This window comes from Alligator mississippiensis, chromosome 1, assembly GCF_030867095.1.
Source record: "Alligator mississippiensis isolate rAllMis1 chromosome 1, rAllMis1, whole genome shotgun sequence".
NCBI classification, from domain to species: Eukaryota; Metazoa; Chordata; order Crocodylia; family Alligatoridae; genus Alligator; species Alligator mississippiensis.
Window position 1 is genome coordinate 269,486,144 of NC_081824.1, and position 17,728 is coordinate 269,503,871.

The window sequence follows — 17,728 nt, forward strand, 5'->3', positions numbered from 1 at the left end:
CCAGGGCCTCCACTTCTCCCCACTCACCCCAGTCCCTGCTGCAGCAGCCGCAGGAGCAGCCGACACCAGCGGCCTGTAGCCGCTGGGCTGCACCTTGCCCCAAACCTCCTGGGGCTCAGCTTCTCTCCACTCACCCCAACTGCTGCAGCAGACCCAGGAGCAGCCGCCACCATATGCTTGCACCACAGCATGGAGCAGCCCAGGGGTTGGGGTGAGTGGGGACAGGTGGAGGCCCAATCTCATACGAGTGAATTTACCTCACATATAAGGAATTTGGGGTAGAAAAAGGGTGATCACATAAGAGCCAATTCATATATATGGCACCCACATAAATTGAGGGAAACCTGTATAGGCAAGTGATGAGAACTGTGCGGGTCTGCTTAAATTCACAAATGTAAGCATGTGCACATGTGTTTGCATCATTTAGGAGGTCTGGGATGCTATAGCTGGGGATGGTCCTGCTTTGAGCAGGGGGATGGACTAGTTGACCTCCTGACGTCCCTTTCAGCCCTCATTTTCTATGATTCTCTGATTTTATAGGGCAATGTTATTCTTGAGGAGCAAGGACTTGGTGCTCTTTTCTGTGTCTATGGATGATGGTATTCACCTGGCTGCTGTGGGCACTTGTTCATGTGCTTATCTACACCGGCAGTCAGGCGGTGGAACTCAGCAGCCTGTTACTCACCTCTAGAAGTGTTTGCAGCATTGTAGCTCTTGCCATTTGATCCTCTGTGGGGGAGGGATGGGGAGAGACAATGGTATTTACTGTAGAGAAGACAATTCACTATGGTGATCCAGGAGGAAAAATATGATGAAAGGACCACACATGTTTTGTCAGCATCTCATCAAGTCATGGAGAAGCAGGGCTAGGAGGGACCTCCAGAGGACATCTAGTCCAACCCCCTGCCTGAGGCAAGATCATCTGTACCCAAACCATCCCATACAACCATAATCTCGTCTCTCTCCACTGGGGAGGGGTTTTTTTAGGGGTTTTTTTGTTGTTTTATTTTTTCTCAAGGCTAAATCAATTCCAAATTCAGCCTGGCAAAACCCAAGAGTCAAGTTCCAAAATTTGACTGAGCAGAGCTCAGTCATGATGTCTGTGTGGCTCTACCACTGGGCAAGCATCCTCCCTCCCAGCCCCATCCCACCAGGGCTTCCAAGACTCCCCAAATCCAGTCAAGCACCCTACGTGCAAGCCCCGGTGCCTTGAGACGTGGACACCCCCTGTCTCCCTGTATCTCAGCCAAAAAAATCTCTCCCCAGAAAATTTGGTCTCATCCTTTCTCAGGGGCCAGGCTAATCTTCTCTGTGTGGCACCAATATGCAGGTGCTGCCAAAGCTTACAAAAGGAGCCAGCACCCCCTTTTTCCATAGCTCCCCTACCCTGCTTTGCTGAGACCTAGCCTTCCCCTCATCCCCCCATAGGCAGCGGGGACTCTCAAAGGGTCTGGGCAGAACAGAGGAAGCAGTGAGCTGCCCTCCTACCTGTGAGGACAGTGTCCAGAGCTCCCCCCACACTGATGCCCAGCATCACCAGGTCTTAAATATGAAATTATTGTAATGGAAGCTCAAACTTAGCATATTTGTTGAAAAACTACAGTATACTGAACTAAATATGCAAATAAGTATGCAAATTAGTTCTTTTCTTATTTACTTTCTTTTGCTCATTATAAATCGGAAGTGAATGGGTGAAAACTGGGCCATCAAAGTTGAAGCATTTCTTCTGTTTTGAGGCAAGCAAGCAGTCATAAGGAAGTGCTGATAGCAAGTCCAAAAGGTGGGCATGGCTCTCTAAGAGTGATTTAGGTTTTTTATATGCTGCATGAATTAGTTGCCTCAAAAATTATTGCAAGTTTGAACACTTTTACTAATTGTACATTGTACAAGGGTTGAAATTATGCTATAAATATGATAATTATTGTATACCTGGCAGCACTGTTGATGACCTGAGGGTGAGATTGCCCAGCTCCGGTCATAAACATAATATTATTGTATGGGAAGCTCAAAATGATCATATTTGCTGAAAAGCTATCGTACACTGAAAAAATATGCAAATAAGTATGCAAATACATTTTTATTATTTACTTTATATTGCTCACTGAAATTTGCCAGTGAGTGAGTGAGTGAAAACTGGGTCATCAAAATTGAAGCATTTCTTTATTTCGAGGCAAGCAGTCATAAGAAAGTGCTGACAGCAAATTTTGGCTCAGATGGAGCGTAGACCTGTTTTTGTAGGCTAAGATAGAGTGGTTTCTGGGGGCATCTGAGTCCCAAGGCCTCTGGGCTTGGGCCTACACGTAGGATGCCTGCCAATCAGTGGCGATCCCTCTGAGAGTGCCGGGTGCACCCTCTGATCAGCCGCGGTCGCCACTTAGGCGATGGACAGGTAAGGCAGGTGGGGGCGCTGCAAGTTCCGGCCAATCACTGCAGCTGCTCCCAGAAGCAGCTGCAGCTACTCCTGGAAGCAGCTTCAGTGATCTGCTGCAGGGGAACTCCCTCCAGGCAGCAAGATCTGCCACGGGGTGGGAGGGAGTGGCACATGTCCCCCCTGGCTAAGGTGGCACCAGTTGTCCATGCTGCCAATGGATTTTGGAGTATCTGAAGTCCCAGAGTGAGAGCCTGGGACAGAGGACGCTCGCCAGTTGTAGCACTGTGCATGGTGTTTATAATGATTGAGTTGTGCCTGCTCAGTTGATATGTTTTTTTGGAACAATTGAGTCCTGTTCCATCTATGGCTTGGGGGAGCATCTATTCATCTTGGCCCCCTGGGGGAGGACAAGAAATAATGGGCACAAACAGATTGAAGATTGATTCAGGCTATACATAAGGAAAAGCTTCTTTACAAGCCAAGTGCCAAGGGTTTGGAACAGGCTGCCCCCAGAGGGGTACAGTCACCCACCCTGACAATCTTCAAAAAGCATCTTGACTCCCACCTTGTTGGGGTCATCTGACCCCAGGAGTCTTTCCTGCCCAAGTGCAGGGGGGCTGGACCTGATGATCTGCAAGCAGCATTCCCTCTAAGCTGTGCGGAGTGTGTGGCCATGCAGATGTGCTCGTGTCACGCTTCCAGGTGCGCCTGTGTGGCCGCGCACAGTGTACAGCTTAGAGGGAACACTGCCTGTAAGGTCCCTTCCAGCCCCTAACATCTATGAAACTATAAAAGGATTTGGAACTGATCTGACCTGGGACATGAACTATATTAATTAAAAAAATTAAATACAAATGTTTAAAAAGCCAGTTATGAGTCTCTGAGAGTGACTTGAGTTTGCACAGGCTGCATCAATGGGCTGCCTATGCAAAAAGGGTGGTACATTTGGGCATACAAAACACTTAAACTCTTGGCTCCAAAACGATACCTTTTATTAGACCAACTGGGAAATCGCAAGAAAAGTGTCCTTTTCTGCAAGCTTCTGGGATCAAAGTCCCTTCATCAGACTCTGGGAAATATATAGGTGGTACAAGATGGTCAGAAGTCCCCGTAGGTAGGAAATAAACTTCACTTGTGCACAGAGGGAGCTGCAGAGGGAAGGCTGTCCCCTTGGGGCCATGCTGGTGTCTTTGTGAGCGGTAATGAGTAGCTCTTGGATGTGTGGATCCCTGGAGGTGTCAGACGGCAGGCAGGGAGGTGAAAAATCTTTCTTGTTCTGCAAGGGCGCAGGTTGCAGCCGTGTATGTCTAAGGACACAGGCAGACCAGGACATATCAGATTCACCCGAAGAACCTTGTCTGCAGCGAAGTTGAACATCCCAATCGGCTACAATCCGGCATCTTCCATGTGCCAGGGTGGACTTGGGAGCCGTGTGCCTGCCAAGCACGCCCCTGGCACATTTTGAACACTTCCATTGCCCGCACAAGGGCTGCTCGGCCGGCGCAGAGGGCCATCCCCGCCCCCCGGTGGCACCCCGGCGCTGCCGCGCCCCCGGCCCGCCTGGGCGCCAATGGGGAGGCGGGGGCGGGGCGGCGCGGGCCATTGGCAGAGCCCGGCCGGCTCATTGTGCCTATGGTAATCCGCGCCGGTGCCCGCGATGCGCCCGGCGCCACCGCTGCCCGGCCGCCCGCCGGCCGCCGCTATAAGAGCGGGCGCGGGGGCCCGCGGGTGCTGAGCGGCATGCGGGCGTGGCGGCCGCCTGCCAGCCCGGCTCCGGCTCCGGCTCCGGCTCCGGCACCAGCAGCGGCGGGACGGCAGCCGCTGCCATGAGCTGCTCGGACGTGGCCACGCAGCACCCGCGGGCGGCGTGCGGGGCGCCCCAGCACCTGTCCTGCCCGGCCGCCGGCGGCCCCGCCCGCTGCCCGCCGCCGCCCGGCCCGCAGGTGAGTGCCCAGCCCCGGGCCGGCTTGCAGGGGAGGTCCGGAGGTCGGCACCCAGTGGCTCGGCACGAGTTAGGGGGAGCTGAGACCTGCCCCGGGTGCAGCCGAGGGAAGGTCCCGGCCCCGCGGTTAGGGGGAGCTGGGATCGGCCCTAGATCCAGCAGGAAAGGCCCCGGGTCCATGGCTAGAGGGAGCTGGGACCTGCCCTGCATGCACCGGGGAAGGTCCCGAACGCGCGGTGAGGAGGAGCCGGGACCTGCCCTAAATCCCCTAGGGAAGATCTCGGAGCCAGTAGTTAGGGGGCTCTGGGATCGGCCCGAGATGCAGCAGGAAAGGTCCCGGACCAGGTGGTTAGGGGGAGCTGGGACTTGCCCTAGATGCACCAGGGAAGGTCCCGGCGCCGTGGTTAGGGGGAGCTGGGACCTGCCCTAGACCCAGTAGGGAAGATCTCGGCTCCAGTGGTGAGGAGCAGCTGGGACCTGCCCTAGCCCCAGCAGGAAAGGTCGCGGATCCGTGGCTAGGGGGAGCTGGGACCCGCGCTAGACCCGGCGGAGGGAGGGAGGGAGGGAAGGTCCCGGCGCTGATCGGGCTCCGTGCGGCGGGCTGCCGAGCAGGGCCGTGGGCAGGGGGCTGGGGCTGCCCCGCGCTCTTCGGGGAGCTGTTTCCCGTTCACTGCGGAGATCAGATGTTAAAAAGGAAAAAAAAAAAAAAAAAAGCCCCAAGGAAGTCAGGAAATTCTTATCGGGCTGACAGCATTTTTAGGCTATGCAGTGCGTGGGTGAAGTGCGACTAATATTGACTTGGCCCTCGTGTAGTCATCTGAGAATACATTTTTGGGTTGTTGCTGCATTCCAGAAGGTTTTATCATTATTCTCCGCGAAGCTGGTTTTCTCCGTACATGGGAAGTGACCCCTAATATCACTTTGCCTGGGAGACACAAGCACGGGCTGAAGCATTAAAGTCCCTACTGCGTGTTATTGTTTTGCCTTTATTTATTGCTGAGAGGGAGAGGGAGAGGCAGGGACAGCTTTTGCAGAAAGGGACAAGAGCTGAGTTCTCCAGGGTACACAAGAGAGAGCTTCTGCTGGAAGGGGACAAGAGCTGATTTTTATTCCTCCAGGTTGCCAGAGAGAGAGAGAGAGGTTTTGCCGAAAGGACATGAGCTGACTTCTTCAGGTTGTTCAAGAGAGAGACGGAGTGAGCTTTTGATGAAGGAGACTAGAGCTGACTTTTCCAAGTTGCTCAAGAGAGGGAACATTTTTGCACAAAGGAGACAAGAGCTGACTTCTCCAGGTTGAGAGAGAGAGAGCTTTTACAGAAAGGAGACCAGCTGACTTCTCCAGGGTGCTCAAGAGAGAAAGAGCTTTTAAGGAAGGAGACAAGAGCTGACTTTTCCAGGTTGCTCAAGAGAGAGAGAGAGAACTGGCAGGAAGGAGACAAGAACTGACTTTTCCCAGTTGCTTGACAGAGAGAGAGAGGGAGAAAATTTTTGTACAAAGGAAACAAGAGCTGACTTCTCTAGGGTGCTCAAGAGAGAGAAAACTGGCAGGAAGGGGACAAGAGCTAACTTCTCCAGGGTGTTCAAGCTCTTTGCTGGGACCGTGGGCAAATGGAGTGCTTTTCTAGCCCTTGCAACATACTTTTAAACACATAGTTTTTGACTCTAGGTCCCATCTTGCAGAATGGCACTTGTCCGGTAGTTTTAGCTTTCGTGTTGGAGCTCAATGCCTCAGCCTCCTGGCTACTACGCTGATGCTGCCTTGTTGGGTTGTATTAGGTTACCAAGTTATATTGAAAATGTAAATGTTTCCGTTGAGGAGGAAACTGACTGATGTAAAACAGGGTTTGCAAATGAGGATTTGTGTGTTGGGTTTTATTTTATTTTTTGAACAGCTTCACTGTGGAGGTGAGCCAGTAGTAGTTGTAGCTGTGATGGTCCAGGAATGATGGGAGAGGCAACGATTTCTTTGGGCGGTATCTTTCACTGGATCAGCTGCGTAGCTGGGAGAGAGTTAGGCAAGACGTTCTTCCGAATGAAAGACGTTCTTTTTCAGGTCTGGAGAGTGAATACATTCTTAGCCTGTGGATATAACATGCAGCATACCTAGTGTATGGAAATAGCTTTAATTAAACTGCAGCTTAATGTAATTATCTTTGTTGCAGAAAATAGTATAGTTGTCTCCAAATGACAGAGACTAAAATCTCTTTTCAGTGTCAAATCCCAGTGTGATATTCACTCATCTATATATTGCACAAATTATGAACTGTCCCAAAAGCATCACACTGACTAGTTTTTTGGGTTTTTTTACTAGTCATTTTTTTTAATGCACAGAATTATTGCTGGTCTATTTTTCTTTTTATTTCATTTTTTACCTTGGCACAGAGACATGACCTAGGCAAAGTTAGAGAGCAAAGAATTGAACTGATATGTTTTATAGGTTACCGTGAGTACACTCTAGGCTGTTATTGCAAAAGGTACATCAAGAACTTGTTGTTGTTGGGTTTTTTTTATCAGTTACTTCCACTTGTCCTGTCTTGCCTCATATCATTTAGTTATAAAGTGTTGCTGTTACAGTTATTCATGAACTGCTCAAAGTCAGGATACAGGACTGGCTTACATCTGTAAGCTCACTGAATTGTCTTTGCTGCACCCTCTAATTCTAACAGCTGGAAATTTAGGCACAGTTTATAACTGTCTATAAAGAACCATAGTTTAAAAAAAATGTAACAAAAAATAGATCCTCTTCCATCTGTACAGGCTTAATAGAAAAAAAATTGCTGTTCAGATGGTGTTCCACATTATTCAAGTCACCCTGTTTTCTTTAAAACCAGCCTGCCAGTAATATTTACCCAATCAAGTAATTTGACTACTTGACCACTCTATAATGCTTTGTAATATTCAGCCTAAAAAAAGAGAAAATTCTCTTAACTGTTGCCAGGTTTTTATTCCTTCTCATGCACACATTTGTCATAAAATGTTCTAAAATGGTAACTAAGATGATCATTTTGGAACTCTCTTCTTTGCCAGAATTATAACAATGGCTTTAAAAAAAATAATCATGGAGAAAAATGAGTTAATTGTATGTCTTAAAAAAAAAATGTATATAGGAGCTGATACAGTGCAGCTCATCCTTAACATTTCCAAGGACTCAGCCTAGCTGCTATTTTACAAAGTCAGTGTACACTGGTGTCACCATTTGGAAGTCATTACAAAATCAGCTGCCTGACAAAGAGTACTGATCTTTATTTGATTCTTTTGCACGTCCGAGTTTCATACTCAACCCAGGTCTTTGATGGTATGTCCTCCTTGTTGAAGTTAAAATGTTATTACCCAAAATATCTTTGTTGAAAATATGCATGTTTCTATGTACATACATTTTTATGGTGCCTTTTACTATTAAAAATGAATTCTTTCTTTAATAGATGGAGCCATATCTTCAGCTCATGGAAGGATACCACCTTGCATGAACTAAAGGTCTAGTCCCTTCTGTTTATCTGTTTGGAATCCTTTTATCTGTTTGGCAACTTTTAATTACTTTTACTGGTACTGCATATTTGTATTAGAAAATATTCCTTTAGCATGCAACTAGGCATCCTCACAGCAGGCCGACTTTGTGTAGAAGGGATTATGAAAATAAACTTTGAGTTAGTATGAGGTAAGAATACAGTGGCATCTTGCTCTGAGTAACAGATATTCACTCATATGCAGAAGTGAGTTTCTGGATACATTTTTAGTAAGTGATTCATTTTTTAAATATTTTTTTAAGGAGTAACCTCTCTTCCCTTACATTCTTGGTATCTGTAACACTTTGCCCCTACATTCTTTAATCGCTTAACATCGTTGCAGAAGTTGTAAAGCCTTGAGTTTTTACAAATCCATAGCCAAGAAATCTTTTGGGGATTCCTTCAGTTGATGTGTGCCAGTGAATGCTGGGACCTAGTCATAGAAGGCCCCTTCCAGTCCCTCGTTCCTATCTTCCTAAATCATATGTTAGCAAATGCCTTCAGGGTGGGATTTTTAAATATGTTTAAGTGGCTGAGAACTCAATTTCTGTTTGTGTTAATGGGAGCTGAGTCCTACCACCATTGGGTGTATTTTGGAACTCTGCCTTTAGATCTTTTGGGATGTAGTCCGTAGCAATTCTCCAAGGAAATAGATGAGGCATGCTTACACACACACACACACACACACACACACACACACACACACACACACACACACACACACACTCTGCTAGAGAGGACAGATGAAAATGAGTTGCAACCCTTGGACTATACATCTAGCTATATGCTGGATTTTCTTCTTTTTCCTGCCAAAGTATATACCACATAAAAGTACACATTAATAATCTATGTTTGTTAATACCGTACTATAGAGAGATTATTTTCACCTCTCAGACTGGTGAAATTAGAATGAAGTGTTTTGCGCCTGTGTACCATGTTCTGGGTTTGCTATGGGATGTATGTGACACTGATGTAACAGAGCTTCCAATACAAGAGTCCCTGAGAGAAGGCAATCATTGTAGAATCCTGGCAATTTCAAAGCAAAGTACGAGCAATAACAGAGTATTCTGTCCAATGAAAAGGCAAGATAGGATTCATCCTGGCTCACTTGAACATTTTTTCTCCCCAAAGGAATGGGGAACCAAGCCGTACGTAGCTTTGTTTAAATGCAAACAGTAAATGATACTACTGGAGTTTCTTTATGGCACCATGATGACACGAGCTAAACTAGTACAACCTTTCTATATCAGTGTTGCAAAAAGGAGTGATGATACACAGAAATAAGATTTACTGCTGAGGACAATGCTCTAAACCACCTTTTTCTGGTTAAGGGCTTGCCTTCATTAGAGGGTTAGGTAATTAACTGGACTCCTCCTCATCAACAAATACATGATTTTGCAGATGGGAACTAGTTGTGTTTGGCATTGCATCAGCTTCTAGTAGGATAATCCAGATACGAATACCATGACTTCATTTTTCTAGTTAAGAAGAGCCTTTAGTGGCAAATGTTCAATATTTCTGGGAAGGACACTCATGTAACATCCTGGAAGAAAATTGCATTTGTAAACTTAATTCCACCGTCTCCATGAAGCCAAAGTACATCTTCTGACTCTTAAAATCAAGATATTTTCTCAGGACCAAAGCTTCCAATGTCTCACCATTGCCTTTGCTGGGTTTTAGATCAGGCCTATAAGTTTCCTCTTTAAAAACTTTTTTTTTTTTTTATTATGCCTGATGCAGTCAATGGGCCAGGTGCAGCATTGATTTACACACCATTGACATTTATGTACCATGGCCTAGCACAGGATTTGGCCTACTATATTCTTGGTATTCTGACTAGTATGTGTTAAGTTTACACAGTATAAAGAAAGTTGTGAATGGATTTTTAAAAAGGTTGTAAATGTATGCCTTTTCTTATACTTGAGACAAGGCTTTCTTAGGGTAAATTTTTTATTAGACCAACTGTATTATCAGGATAGAGTTAGACACGCTTTCGAATGCAAGACATCCTTCTTTAGGTCTCTTCTCCTTATACTTCTCACAAATTACTTAAGTTCCTCTGTACCGGGTATTTTTCTCTTCCAGATGACTTATCAGCACTGTACTCTGAGGTTGCCAGTCAGGGTGCCAGCTTGTGTCAGCTGCAGTAGTTGACACTATCATGAGTTGTCTACAGGCACTGGAATGGAATCCATTTCACGTGAGCCACTAACAAGCTATCAGGGTGTAACTATTTTCAGTTATACAATCTCCAATCAGATTAAAGACAGTGACCAAAAAGCTCTGCCGTTCACTTTCTTTCTTTCTGATCTATCCAGAATCCACGCGAAAATGTGGCTATTCCTGAAATGTATGTTGTTTAATCAATTGCTTACACATTTTCAGGAAAAGTTTGTTAAGCTAATGATGCAGTTAAGGACATTGTTTAACAAAAGATAGCACTTTAAATGTGCTATCTCCAAATCCTTTTTCCCTACTATTGCTGCAAATCCAGTGGTGCAGATGAAAGAAATACTCTACTTCATTCTGCATTCTGCACATGCTTATCCCATAACTTACTCATTTCTAAGGATAACAATTAGCACTTAACATTTTCAGATCTGGGAATACTAACTTTTAGGCATGAGCTACCTTGAGAAATATACTCCTCTGAGTGCTCGATTTCCTCCTCCTTTGTTCCATCTTTTTATTTAAGGATTTATACTTTATTATATAGGAGCCAGCCACACTGGCAGAAAGTACTGCATATAGAGACTTTCCCCCTTCTGCTCACGTTTGTTGCAAACATTCTTTTTCAGAAGCTTCTATCAAGTGTCGGGCCGTATTCTTTGAAGGGGGTCGTATGGTGTTTCCTCAGTGTAGTTTTTCTTTATTTGCAGTTCCTGTTCTGTCTCTCATAATGGAAAATCTGTAACAGGTGGTCACAAGCCCACTAGACTTGTATGCTTTTGTGCATAGGAGAACATATGCTGGATGATGGTATGTATAGGGTTGGTAATTTGTAGGAATAGGCAATCATTGTGGGCATAAAATTAGGAATTGGCTTAAAATGTCACTGAATACTTGATTCAAGTCCAAGCTAAACTAAACATTTTGAAAAGTTCAAATAAGTTTGGTTGCCTTCCATGCCACTGCACAGCAAGCTGATTGCAGTTGGAAGGGGGATTAGCAATATATGGAAGGAATGTTCAGGCATTTTCACCAAACACTAGGGGTGAAATCCTGGGCTCATTAAAGTCAATTGGTATTTTGCTACTGGCTTTAATGTGGCTAGAATTTCATTCTATGAGAACAGCTTTTTCTCGGTTCTGGATAGGCTATTCAAGAAAGTACTAGAAATGTGAAAGAACTGATAGTTTCACAAGATTTTGGCTGGAAAACACTCTTGGCTGGAAAAACTGACTTATAATGGTATTTTGCTAGTATATAAAGATATACCAGCAAAGTGAATCCAGCCATATCAGTTTGATTCAAGATCAACGTTTGTATGCTCACCCAAAATTCTGAATGCTTAACCAACCTGGACTTTCAGAAGGGTCAGTGTTACTAAGGGTTTGCTACTGACTTTCTCTTTCTTAAAGCAAAGCACAAAAATGGTCTAAAGTCAAGTCTACTACATTTTCCTTCATGGAAGGGTTCATAAATTTAAAAAAAGTCAACCTTTATTTTATGCAACTTCTATTGTACACCTCTGCTTATTCAGAGTTTCTGTGGCACATGTACATGCTTGACCTGCCGGCCTAACCATCGTACTGGATTATTTCTCCATGATCTAATTTGACCGAAAGCTGCTACAGGAACCAAATGCCCTTATTGGCCTTCTTTCTTCCCTATGGCTGCCTATATATGTGCTCGCGGGTGGGGGTGGGGCAGCATTTTAATTACAGCAGTTCCTGGACAGCCACTCTAATTAAAATGACTCATCGTCACGTGTATTAAGCCCCTGCACATTTCAAAATGGCTGTGGGATGCTTTATCTGAAGCTCATTCAGTGAAGTTTATATAAAGTGCCTCAGCGTCCATTTTGAAACATGTGGAAGCTTAATACATGTGACGGTGAGGTGACATTGGAGTATTCTAATTAGAACAATTAATCGAGTCTGTTCTGACACATTCTAATTAAAATGCAAATGCGCATGTCTTTAGGCACCCTATGTGCTCAACCAAGCTTTAATTCTACTTTCTGGCCCACATGGTGACATAGGTTTGCAGAGGCTGTAAAACTTGCCACTATACGGTTTGTAGACTTTAAATGGTGGGGAAAGGGACAGGAGGATATTGTGAGTAGATAAACATTGGGAGATTGGGAAGTGACTGGGGAGTGCTACACCATGAAGACTTACATCACGTGCAGTCAAAAGTCTGATGTTACATCTATGAATATTGTTTTTATATATTTTGTGGCTGCATAAACATATAGCAGAACTGCTCTTAAAACAAATATATGAAAGCAATTGATTTAGTACAGTTTGTACTTATCAGCAATTTGACTGTTAGCTTGGACTGGTTAGGCAAACCAACCAAATTTTGGAGGGTTCAGAATCTTAAATAGTTTTCCAGTAACCTGTACAAATATAGACACACAGTCTTGGGGTTAGGAAAAGTGTCCCAGCATTGTAAAAAAGCTGTAAAAAGTCTGAAGGTGGAATGAATATAGTATATGTTAAAGAAAATGTACTTTGCTAACGGAAATGTTACATCACCGTTACGTGGTCTCACTATAGCTTCTCATTCAAAATAATCTGTCTACTGAAGCAAAGTTTGACTGTGGCTCAGCATTTTGATTGGCTGCATATACATGTGGTGTAAGGTACATATATCTTTGAAAATAATTTTTTTTCCCCTAACAATCAAATCACTGATAAATAATTAAAATCTTATTTTAACATAGAACTCCTATTTTTAATTTTGCAAAAGCTATCACTTTTGGTTATAAATAGTTTTATGTTAACACATACCCAATGCTACCACTTAAAACTAAATAAAAGAATGTAATATTGAAGATTTAGTGTTTTCAAAATAAATTTATAGAATAACTTTGATTGGTTACTCTCATAACTTGGTTAAAAGGAGGAAGACTGAAATGGAAAATTAATCAGATTCTTAGACTGTGGAAAGGAGAACATTCCTGCACACAGAAGCAACTCTGGAGATAAGTTTTAATTTCCTGAACTCTAGTCTCTATATAGGAACAGTGAAAGACTTCCTTCCTGATTACCAAGTCAGGCCAGAGGCTATACTGAAGAGTGTATTTCTCTATATAATTGCATTCATGCTCATGCAGTGATATACTGGCAGTATAAATACAAATGGTATATTTGTAACGATATAGACCACCTTCTCAAGTGTTTTGTGCATACTTACAGCTTGGCATGAACATATACTTCATTGGTTAATTTCTATTTAGACACGTGTAAACTTCTATTTAAAAAAAACAACAACCCACACTTTCAGCCTGTTTTTTAATAGAACAGGGGTTACTCTGTACCTCTAAGAACACCTGGTACCACCCTATATATGTAATATCATAAATCTCTAATATACCCAATTTATCCAATATCATATGATGTATGGCATGTGACAGATGAGTATTATACATTCTATAGCCACATTCACTGTGTCAAGCAATTGATTATTGTTATTGTTTAAAACTACTCACTTCATTGCAAGTGTTTAACCAAGAAAGAAGTGCAGAATCAGATGTTAGGAGAGCATCTCTTTAACAAAACATCTTGTTTACTAAATAAAAGGTCCAAGTTATGCTATTACTGTCATTGCTCATTTTATCTGCCTTTCCTCAGCTTTTATATATATGTAGGAGTGTCTTGGTATAAGGCTGTGTGTCTAAATAAGTAAGGTTATATTAAGCACTACAAAAATGGAACTTTCCCTGTAATCAATATAATTCAGATTTGAATTTCCAAAGGTGTATAATATCCTCAAACTGACAAAATAAGTGACTTATAGTTTATATTCATCATACAGCTTTGAACAACATAATAATATATATTTTTTGAATTATTACTTTGTTGTGGCAGTATTCAGTAATGAAACTATCTTAATGATATAAACCAAGATTAAGTTTTGCAGTGAGTTTACATTATAGTAGACTTGTGGTCATTTCAAGTATATAGATTTGTTAATTGCAATATTAGTTAGCCTCATTGCAATGAACAAGTTTTCACTATCTGCCTCTTCTAGTAATCATTTATTATTAAAAAGAATTTTTTGTGTTTCTAGCTTATTTCACGGTGACTGTGTGTGTATATTTTAATAGCCAAATGTCAAGGCTTCAATAGTACACTAGATTGTAGAAGTCTGCCAGTTACATGAAATACTTACAACAAGCATACTTGATTTATTTTATAGAAGAAAATTTATGAACTATTTAGGAATGAGAAAAGTGCTACCTAACTACTCACGAAAGAGGAGAAGCTATGAACTTGTGGAAATACTGATGGTGCTAAAATGTTGCCAAGCAAATCATAAAAGATGAATCGAGCTGTATTTTTAAAGAAGCTATCAAGTCCTGAAGTGCTCATTGAACGTATGCTTCACTCATGCTTGTGTTTTGCTGAAGCTTTGTGTGTGTAGAGCTGGGGGTTGAAATGGCTGACTGAGGCTGAGAGCTGCTGCAGTCTGCCTGTTGTGGTGAACTTTTCTGTGAAAACAGTTATAAAGTGGAACATGTGAAAAATATGTTCCATGCAAAATGGATCTTCACACACATTTATTTTGACATTTTAGTTTGATATGAGAAAGAAAAGGGTTTGGACTAGCTACTCACAGGCTTATGCCATATATTTCTTGTAACTTTCTTTTCCCCAATGCTTTCCCCTTCTCCCCCACAATCATTTGTTTCACTATTTCTGATTTGGGGTCATTATTGTGACTTTTTTCTGTTTTTACATATTGGTATTTTGTCCAAAAGCTTGGCCCACAGGCTTGCATGATAAAAATAAATAAATAAATAAATTAAAAATTAAAAAAAAGAAAGAAATTGGGTTTCTCATTGCTGTCAGTGACATTACTTTGTGCTACGAAACATCTTACAAAGGACCAGATTCTGTTGGCTCACTCTAATGTAATAACACCCTATCCCAAATGTAGCCCTCCTGTCTTCCATGCTGCTGCTACTTGCAGGGTAAGGTAGGGCTTACAATGAGTAGAGGTGGAAGAAACTGTTCTAAAGTGAACAGTTTGGATTGAGGAAGTGATACTTTAAAGTGAAATGTGTAGAAAGTTTTCAACATTTCTTCAATTACGAGCAGGATCAAATATTTTAATGACTATTCGGGAAAGTTTTTTCCCTTGTTTTACCAGTTTTGCGCAAGACATAATGAAATGAATCTTCAGCTTCTTTAAAATGATTCTTTGAAGACATAGAATTCTGTGCTTCCAATGACTTTCACTATTGATTGCCACTTTCTTGTTGTGTTTTTTCTTTAATCCCAGAAGAAGTTAGCAGTGTATGCCAAGATGCAAGAATCTCTGGAGGTGACCCTTCCCAGCAAACAAGAGGAAGATGAGAAAGACCAGCCTGCTGAGATGGAGTACCTTAACTCTCGCTGTGTCCTTTTCACTTACTTCCAGGGAGACATTGGTTCAGTAGTGGATGAGCACTTCTCAAGAGCTTTGAGCCAAGCCAGCAGCTTCAACCCAGAAACTGCCCTTTCAAAAAGCAAAGCAGGTCTGAGTCCTCTATGGAGAGGTAAGAAAAACAAGAGTTTAACCTTGTGTTGTCTAGCTTAACCTGTTTCATGACTGCAAACACTGCGTTCCTGCTGGAATCTTGCATCTGTGGTGGTGGTGGAAATATCCCCTTGGTCTTCAGGGAAGCAGCAAGAAATTTCTTGGAAGTAAGTGGCTAAGTGTTACAAGTAGGGAGCAAGAATCAAAGGTCTGGAGGAAGTTGGCTCTTCAAATTCACCTGATACTCAGTGCTTCAAGATGAGATCTCTGAGGGACCAGCATCAGCTATTATGGGAACTACTGAAAGAACTGAGGTATAACTCTCACCCCTTGGTGTGAAAAATTTGGCCCCAGAGGTTAAGGGAAGGATAAGCTAATTGTTACGATGTTAGCCAGGATGTCAGAAGACCCACGTCCATTTCCCTGCTATGCCACAAACAGTCAGGGTCTCAGTGGCTTTGTTCCCCTTCATAAAGTGGGGATAATACAATACTTAGAGGAGGGTGGTAAGCATAAGTACATTAGAGATTGTAAGGAAGCTAGACACTATAGTAACTGATAGGAGGCACATGTCTCGAGATAGATAAGCAGTAATTCCGGCTACCAAACCAGCTTGTTTTTGGAGAATTACAAAATTAGTGAAGGGAAAAAGAACAAGAGAGATATTTGATTTTTGTAAAAAGAGAGGGACTGTTTTATGCAGTCTCTCAAAAATATAATGGTATAACTGAAGTCATTCTATAATTATATGGACTGTAAGTTGGCAGAAGGGCTGTAGGCAAAAGTTCATTAACAAGTGTATCAAGTTGGGGAGGTTAAGATACCACAGGGACCAGTGGATCATTCAGCAAACTGAACTTGCTGAATGAGCTTGAACAGGGAGCACTTACAGATGATAAACAGAGAGAGGAATTTTGAACTTCACTAAGAAAAAAGAAATAATACAAAATGATCTTCTTTCCAGAAAGACATTAACAAATAAGAGGATGTGAAGCAAAGGGCAACAAAAATGGCTGGGGAGCTCAAGGGATTTATGGTTTAACCCTGCATTATTAAAGTGAATGGGTGCTTTTCCACTAACTTAAACAGGAGAACATTAACTTGAACAGACTTAAATAGGAATGGGATCAACCTCACTGTTACAAAGAAACATCAAGTATTTGGAAATGGCTAGCGTGTCCTTCCAGATGAGCTATAAATATTTATACAAATATGATCATACTACTGCCCAAACAGTGAGTAGAGAGGACCCTCTGCATAGAAATCTTGTACATCTTACATTGAAGAAGAGGAAAAGCCTATAATCTCTGTGGCATCATATATCTCCATGCACTTTTTCTCTAAGATGTCTCCATGTTTCCCCTTGGGGCTCTGAAGGGACAGACAGTAGCCCAGATAAGAATGCTTGACTCACAATTCCCCATGATGCAGAGAACCCTGTGGTATGAAAGTATTCCTGGGATCTGCAAGGTTTTACCTGCCCCCTAGGCTCTTCATGCATTCCAGGTACCCTAGATCCTGTAGTTCGCACTCCCAGAGAATGAAGAGCATATTTGTTTTTCAAGATAAAAGGCTGAAATGGATTTTGTCATGGCCAAACTAATGTCTAAAACAGAGCAGCTTGGAAAAAAAAGGAAGAGGGAAAGTCACTCAGCTGCTTCAGTGTCCGTTCATTAAGGTTAAAGAAGCTCAGTGCAGCACATGTATATTACTTTGTACGGGCTCCATGTTCTTAGGAAGTTGATAATTTGCATTTATAATTGCCTTTTGTAAAGATGCAGAAAAATTGTGGAAGTGGGTAGGAGTAAGTTGCATATTATTCTTTTTTGGATTATTTGTCTTGTGACCTGAAAGAAGGATAATAATATTATCCTTCCACTTTTTCACTTGAATTCATGATGGAGGTGCCATTTGTGATTCCATAGATAAGAAATTAAAACACAGCTAACCTTAAGGTGTTTAACTGTTCAACTTGTGTGTGTGTGTGTGTGTGTGTGTGTGTGTGTGGCATCCATTATTCTTTTACATATCAAATGCATTTGCAAAAGAAAAGTTTGCAAATAAAAAATAAAAGTTGTTTATATTGCTCATTTTTAAAATCGATCTTTTAAGAAAGTTAGTACCCAGGGTCAAACCTTTTATTTTTCTTTTTATCCCTGACAAATTAAATAATACAGATTCTTCAAACTTCCCATGCAGTTAAAATAAACTGAAATCTAAG

At 42.5% G+C, this 17,728-nt stretch overlaps 1 protein-coding gene and 1 non-coding gene across 6 annotated transcripts in view; one reads left to right on the top strand and one right to left on the bottom strand.

Annotated features, from left to right (window-relative positions):
• Positions 1 to 1,248: 1,248 nt before the first annotated feature.
• LOC132248023 (U6 spliceosomal RNA) lies at positions 1,249 to 1,356 on the bottom strand. Its single transcript, XR_009459378.1, has one exon. It is a non-coding gene; the product is annotated as a U6 spliceosomal RNA (small nuclear RNA).
• Positions 1,357 to 4,009: 2,653 nt separating this feature from the next.
• VGLL3 (vestigial like family member 3) overlaps positions 4,010 to 17,728 on the top strand; it is a 38,372-nt gene continuing 24,653 nt past the window's right edge. The window contains exons 1-2 of one of the 5 annotated variants that reach the window (XM_059720616.1): positions 4,010 to 4,314; positions 15,271 to 15,526. In XM_059720616.1, the coding sequence (XP_059576599.1) occupies positions 4,198 to 4,314; positions 15,271 to 15,526 (373 nt within the window). In that variant the 5' untranslated portion in view covers positions 4,010 to 4,197. The remainder of the gene's footprint in view (positions 4,315 to 15,270; positions 15,527 to 17,728) is intronic. The other 4 variants (XM_059720617.1, XM_059720614.1, XM_059720613.1 and 1 more) reach the window with 4 other exon arrangements.